The 7,829-nt window shown below is 39.7% G+C and overlaps 1 protein-coding gene across 1 annotated transcript in view; it reads left to right on the plus strand.

Moving 5' to 3' along the window:
- The window catches only part of LOC108736202 (dynein heavy chain 2, axonemal-like), a 109,379-nt gene extending 106,331 nt beyond the window's left edge, over positions 1–3,048 (plus strand). Inside the window, exon 40 of the mRNA XM_025980343.1 lies at positions 2,894–3,048. Coding sequence (XP_025836128.1) covers positions 2,894–3,048 — 155 coding nt within the window. The remainder of the gene's footprint in view (positions 1–2,893) is intronic.
- The last annotated feature ends 4,781 nt before the right edge of the window (positions 3,049–7,829 follow it).

A 7,829-nucleotide genomic window follows, 5' to 3' on the forward strand; every position in this document is an offset into this window, starting at 1 on the left:
TATTTATTATTGTTAACATATTTAATAAATAAATAAAAAATATTATTGTAGAAAAATTATTGTCTTAGTAAAATGGTTTAAAAATAATTTGGGTTTGGTCAATATAGTGGAGTAAACGAAGGTTTTCACTTCGAAAATTTTGTAACCAGGTAGACTTTGGTGAACAACATTCTTCAAGTATGCTAGACTAACGTAGTGAAAAGTCTAAGGAAGGAAAGTGTCCGCGGTCTAACTTTATTTAACAATTTATTTTGTGTATTAAATTGAAGTGAGCAGAAATAATATTTGCATAGTATATTATAATTTCAAAGTGGTCTGTATTCTGTCGAAACTGCCAGACGCGGATCGCGATTTCGATCTATTTGGATCTCATCAGCGCGTCGCAGACAGCTCCGACAGAACACAGACCAACTTTTACCTACTGCCTTAACAGTGCGTTTTAGAAAATACTACAAATGGCGCAGTAAACGCCATCTGTAGCACGATGCTACATTATAGGATTACCACTTCGAATTATTTTATTCGATTAAGCTAACGTGCCTGTCACGTTGAGTTTGGCTACGCCAGGATTCGTTTTCAGCAAGTAGATATCCATACAAGTGGACCTTGTTGGAGCATATGTAATCCTAAAATGTAACATCGTGCTACAGATGGCGTTTACTGCGCCATTTGTAGTATTTGGATAGCATATTTAAAGAGTTTCCAAAATACGTATTTAACAAAAAAAAATTTTAGGAAATCGCCATCTGCTGACATTTGCATACTAATTGTAAAATTTCATCTGATTTTATGTTTGACAATGAAGTAACGAAAGGCCTTCCGGATACGTAATTCAAATGCAGCTTTTAGAAACATGTTTGAATACATTTCGAATTTATTGCATTATTATCTAGATATTATGCTTTCCTATAAAATTAGTACTTAAAAATAGTTATAAGGAAAAATCAATATGAGTAAGATTTGAAGCCCTTTCTGGTCAAGCGGCTTACTCTTGGTCCAATCTAATTGTTGAGAAATTGTGTATTTAAAAAACTTTTGTGCTTCTGGCGCTCCATCAGACCATATTCGAAAGTGAGGTATTTTCGAATAATTCTTAAGCGGTAACTTGCCTTACGAAAACTTCAATTGAGTATTCTGTTCATAAGGGAAATATGGCCTTCTTCCTGCTTCATCCGTGGGTCTTTAGGCCGAAGACCGGTTGGGCCCACACCTCCACGTTTTATATCTTGAGTCAATCTTTGCATTTCTGGAAATCTCGAGTAGCCTACACCTAACATCTTGCGATAGTAATACAGTCTACCTCTTACCTTCTTAACTTCTGTTTTTGCTTTTAATATGACTCTAACTAGCCCTTAAAATTTTTGAGAAGGTGTGCTACCAACTTATCTTGTCACAACGTCCTCAGTTCTACTACTCTTTCGAATACCTCCTCGTATCCAATTATTTTTATCCATAGTAGTTTTAACATCCTTCTGTAACACTACATCACAAACACTTCTAAAAGTACTGTAGCGAACACGAGCGTGTTTGTGTGGGACGGGGCATACGTGTGTGTGAGCGGCTTATCGATTCGCTGACTAGCCGCGGGCGCCTTTCTTCATGTGCGCCATATCTGTAAACGTGTGTGTGTCGTACCTGCGTTCCGGGAAAGCAATTAAACAATTCGAAGAAAACGAAACTTTTCCGGACGGCTCGGGAATGTTCCCGAAATGAGGCAAGGGAGTATTTAAAGGAAGAGACGATCGCCGAGGTAGAGTAGAATTAAATAGACCGTTGCAGGAGTGAATCAAGAAATAAATTGACAGTGATAGAAGTGAAATAAATAGAACAGTGAATAGTAACAGTAGTGTAAATAAATAGAATAATTACTTAAGATAGTAATAATTTAATTGTGTTCAATAACAATTAGTGTAAATAAATAGTTTTTGTCGTTGTGAGTCTCAAAAGTAAATTTGTTAAAACCCACGAACATTACAACTGCTGTCAGGTGTGTGGTTGAGTAAAAGACATTACAATGGCAAAGAAGTTGTACGAATTAAAAGTAGCTGAGTTAAGAAGAGAATTGGAAGAACGGGATGAAGAGACAAGCGGTAACAAAGCGGAACTTCAGTGGCGGCTCGCGGAGGCGTTGAAAAAGGATGGCCATGATCCTGAAACTTTCNAAATTAGAATTTTATCATGTATTTATTTATTTTGGCTATGAATTGCTATACCAACAAATACAGATAACACCCTGGCACTAGTTCGTATGTGACCACCGAAAAGCGCAGTCTGCCCAATGGCACATATCAATGACATTACAATGGTGCCTCTAAACAACAAACAAGGTCCTGTTGTTCGCCCCAATTCTCATAAAGTCGTGCTGGTTCAGGGGTAGAACCGTATATCCAATACTCTTATATTGCTAGCGGCCGTAAGTGGAAGTGTCACGGGGTATGTGAGACGGCAAACGACTCCTCCTATCTCTTTTTAGACTACTCGACCCGTTGTGCGCAAGCGTCACGAGTCTGGTGGGGTAAATGATACGCGCTTATACGCATGTTCACTTGTCGAGCATGCGCGTAATACTCGAAGCAGTCACGAGAGTGACCGACGCATATATGTCTGCATCGTAATGGTTTCGTCCCTTTTCAAATCCCTACTAACAATATAGGTGTCTAATTAGCGTCCGAAGTTTTATCTCTTCTTTTGTTTAATTTGTTAATGTACTTTTTTGACGGATAGGTAATAAGACTTATTGTAGTACAATAAGTGGGTATAGAACGAGGAGAAAATCAAACGGCATGTCGTTTCACGTTTCAAGGTCATAGTCGTGTACACTAGACTGACTACATACGTACAAGCCCAGTATCTGATTTTTAAAAATAATCTACTAATAACATGTACTTTGTAGGTTTATACGTTTGCCCATGTTATTATTACCCGGTAAGATGTGGAGTTCAGGGTTATCCAGCTTTTGTTGTAGCTGTCGATTTAAAAAGCGGAATGGAAGCATCCGATTTTTGGGTGAAAAGAGCAACTGCACTGCTTTTAAGTTTACCTACGTAATTCAATTTTTCATATGGAATTTATATTCATATTTATTATTGTTAACATATTTAATAAAAAAATAAAAAATATTATTGTAGAAAAATTATTGTCTTAGTAAAATGGTTTAAAAATAATTTGGGTTTGGTCAATATAGTGGAGTAAACGAAGGTTTTCACTTCGAAAATTTTGTAACCAGGTAGACTTTGGTGAACAACATTCTTCAAGTATGCTAGACTAACGTAGTGAAAAGTCTAAGGAAGGAAAGTGTCCGCGGTCTAACTTTATTTAACAATTTATTTTGTGTATTAAATTGAAGTGAGCAGAAATAATATTTGCATAGTATATTATAATTTCAAAGTGGTCTGTATTCTGTCGAAACTGCCAGACGCGGATCGCGATTTCGATCTATTTGGATCTCATCAGCGCGTCGCAGACAGCTCCGACAGAACACAGACCAACTTTTACCTACTGCCTTAACAGTGCGTTTTAGAAAATACTACAAATGGCGCAGTAAACGCCATCTGTAGCACGATGCTACATTATAGGATTACCACTTCGAATTATTTTATTCGATTAAGCTAACGTGCCTGTCACGTTGAGTTTGGCTACGCCAGGATTCGTTTTCAGCAAGTAGATATCCATACAAGTGGACCTTGTTGGAGCATATGTAATCCTAAAATGTAACATCGTGCTACAGATGGCGTTTACTGCGCCATTTGTAGTATTTGGATAGCATATTTAAAGAGTTTCCAAAATACGTATTTAACAAAAAAAAATTTTAGGAAATCGCCATCTGCTGACATTTGCATACTAATTGTAAAATTTCATCTGATTTTATGTTTGACAATGAAGTAACGAAAGGCCTTCCGGATACGTAATTCAAATGCAGCTTTTAGAAACATGTTTGAATACATTTCGAATTTATTGCATTATTATCTAGATATTATGCTTTCCTATAAAATTAGTACTTAAAAATAGTTATAAGGAAAAATCAATATGAGTAAGATTTGAAGCCCTTTCTGGTCAAGCGGCTTACTCTTGGTCCAATCTAATTGTTGAGAAATTGTGTATTTAAAAAACTTTTGTGCTTCTGGCGCTCCATCAGACCATATTCGAAAGTGAGGTATTTTCGAATAATTCTTAAGCGGTAACTTGCCTTACGAAAACTTCAATTGAGTATTCTGTTCATAAGGGAAATATGGCCTTCTTCCTGCTTCATCCGTGGGTCTTTAGGCCGAAGACCGGTTGGGCCCACACCTCCACGTTTTATATCTTGAGTCAATCTTTGCATTTCTGGAAATCTCGAGTAGCCTACACCTAACATCTTGCGATAGTAATACAGTCTACCTCTTACCTTCTTAACTTCTGTTTTTGCTTTTAATATGACTCTAACTAGCCCTTAAAATTTTTGAGAAGGTGTGCTACCAACTTATCTTGTCACAACGTCCTCAGTTCTACTACTCTTTCGAATACCTCCTCGTATCCAATTATTTTTATCCATAGTAGTTTTAACATCCTTCTGTAACACTACATCACAAACACTTCTAAAAGTACTGTAGCGAACACGAGCGTGTTTGTGTGGGACGGGGCATACGTGTGTGTGAGCGGCTTATCGATTCGCTGACTAGCCGCGGGCGCCTTTCTTCATGTGCGCCATATCTGTAAACGTGTGTGTGTCGTACCTGCGTTCCGGGAAAGCAATTAAACAATTCGAAGAAAACGAAACTTTTCCGGACGGCTCGGGAATGTTCCCGAAATGAGGCAAGGGAGTATTTAAAGGAAGAGACGATCGCCGAGGTAGAGTAGAATTAAATAGACCGTTGCAGGAGTGAATCAAGAAATAAATTGACAGTGATAGAAGTGAAATAAATAGAACAGTGAATAGTAACAGTAGTGTAAATAAATAGAATAATTACTTAAGTTAGTAATAATTTAATAGTGTTCAATAATAACTAGTGTAAATAAATAGTTTTTGTCGTTGTGAGTCTTAAAAGTTAATTTGTTGAACCCACGAACATTACAGTACATATAAATTAAAGGTATCAGAAGTTGCTGCTGCTTAGTGAATGCCCAAATAAAACAAATTATGTTGTTCTATTAACCATTTCCCGAGTTGTAAAAAGCTATTAAAAAAGTTTGATTTTGTCCTTGAAATGGGAGTAGTTACANGCGGTAACCAAGCGGAACTTCAGTGGCAGCTCGCGGAAGTGTTGAGAAAGCCATGATCCTGAAACGTTCCTCTTCGAAGACGAAATGATGAAAAGTTTAGAAAAATTGGAAAATAAATTGGAAGAGAACAGTAAAGGTTTGGAAAATAAATTGGAAGGAAACACTAAAAGTTTGGAGAATAAATGGGAAGAAAAATTTAATAAGAATATTCAAGAAACAGAAGAGAAGATAAAAGTGCTGGAAGAATTGATTTTTAATGGAAAGACAAAACCAATCGAAGGGGATGTTGGTGCATCTAGTACACTCAACGAAGCCAACCAAATCAGTCATGTAAACGGTATAGAGTCAAGAACACGAGTAAAACCACCAACGTTTGACGGAAAGTCCTCCTGGACCACACACGACAAAAAATTCGAGGCAGCTGCTAAGGCGAATAACTGGGCGCCTGGAGAAAAAGCCACTGCGTTGACTGTTGCGCTTCGTGGAGAAGCATGTGACATTTTGAACATCCTTTCCCCGGAAGAATTGGCGGATTATGAGCAGTTCGTAAAACGGTTGGAGTTGCGCTACGGCGAGGCTCATTTAACAACGGTGTATCACATCCAACTGAAAACCCGTCAGCAGAAACCAACGGAATCCCTACAAGAATTCGAGGCCGATATTGCGAGACTGTCTCGACTGCCTTATCCGAATCCTCCAGAAGAATTGATGGAAAGGTTGGCAGTGAAGGCATTTACTGATGGACTTCGGGACAGTGACACTCAACAACGAATACGCCTTGACCGACCTAAGACGCTAGCTGATGCATTGGCTCGTGCTTTGGAGTACGAAACTGTTAAACGGGCCTATAGCAAACAAGGAAGGGTTCGGCCATTGTATTCGTCAGAATCTTTAGAAGAAACCGTCTGCCGAATCATCTCCAAGTTCGATAAAGAAACTCGAAAGCTAAGATGTTGGAATTGCGGCGACCTAGGACATACGAGGAGGCAGTGTAGGAAAAGTACTCCTTCCCCAAGTACTCGACGTCATACAGACTGCAAGCAGTTAGGTCGAATGGAAAAGAATAAAGAGGCCATTCGACGCGTCACGATAATCGATGACGAATGGTTACCTGACAATATAAAGCACGACTAAGAAAACGACCCGGACTTAAAGAAGATAATGGAATTGAAAAAAGACGAAAAACGGCCAACGTGGCAGCAAGTTTCTTCCTGTACCCAAGTACTAAAATCGTTATGGGCTCAGTGGGACTCAATGGTTTTGGAGGATGGCATCCTGAAGCGGATTGTTGAAAGTCCAGACGGAGAGGAAGATAGGAAGTAACTGGTTACTCCTGAAAACAAGGTTAGAGAGGTGTTGCAGTATCTTCATGACGGAACATCTGGTGGCCATTTTGCAGTGAATAAGACGCTTGGGAAAGTTCGAGAGCGATTGTATTGGGTGAACTGTAAGGAAGATGTCAAGGATTGGTTTAAGAAGTGTACCACCTGTGCTGCCAGTAATGGGCCACAGAAAAGGGCAAGGGCGCCAATGCGTCAATACAATGTCGGTGGCCCCTTCGAACGAATCGCAATCGTTGTGGCGGGTCCATTCCCAGAGTTCGAGAAAGGTAACAAGTACATCGTGATCATTATGAACTATTTTACTAAGTGGGTTGAAACCTAAGCCCTTCCGAACCAAGAGTCGGAAACCATAGTTGAGGAACTGGTGAAAGAGTTGTTCAGTCGTTTTGGGGTGCCCTTGGAGTTGCACTCAAACCAAGGGAGGAATTTCGAATCGGCTATATTCCGTGGAATATGCGAGCTCCTAAGAATAAAGAAAACTCGAACCAATCCACTCCATCCACAATCGGACGGCATAGTTGAACGAATGAACCGGACCTTGATTAAATATCTCTGTAAGGTAGTGTCTGACCACTAAAGGGACTGGGACCGTTATTTGCCTTTATTAATAATGGCATACCGTTCGTCTGTCCACGAAACGACTGGCCAAACACCTGCCAGTGTCCTTTTTGGAAGGGAGTTACGACTACCTTGTGACCTCAAATTCGGCTGTAAACCAGGAGATGACTTGGCTGGAGAAGATTATGTTACCAACCTGCGCAGATTGCTAGTGATAGGATTAAAGAAAACTACGACATCAAGGCTACAGTGGGTGGTTACCAAACTGGAGATCTTGTTTGGTTGTATAATCCTCGTCGTCGCCGTGGACTATCACCTAAGTTCCAACAGAATTGGGAAGGACCCTATGTGAAGAGTGATAGTGAAGAGGATTAACGACGTGATTTATCGAATTAAGAAAACTCTAAATGGGAAGCCGAAGGTAGTCCATTTTAATCGCTCGGCTCCATTCGCCGGTGCAAATGAGGAGGCGCGGGCCAGATTATTAAAAACTATTCCTTCCGAGCCCAGATTCGACGAGTTCATGAAGGAAGGCCCCCGTGTTAACAGGAGATTTGGAGTGACGCAAAAAATCCGACGAGACCTCTTTGCCATATCCAAGGAATATTCTCTGGCCCATTGCGTTTCAAAGGATCTCAGAATGAGCAGTGAGTTCAAACGCAGATTTATCGGTTTGGAACATCTTAAAGACCAAGTACAGAAGGGAAAAAGACTGTTGTGCTTGCCTGA

This window comes from Agrilus planipennis, unplaced genomic scaffold (genome assembly GCF_000699045.2).
Source record: "Agrilus planipennis isolate EAB-ADULT unplaced genomic scaffold, Apla_2.0 scaffold114, whole genome shotgun sequence".
Classification (NCBI taxonomy): domain Eukaryota; kingdom Metazoa; phylum Arthropoda; class Insecta; order Coleoptera; family Buprestidae; genus Agrilus; species Agrilus planipennis.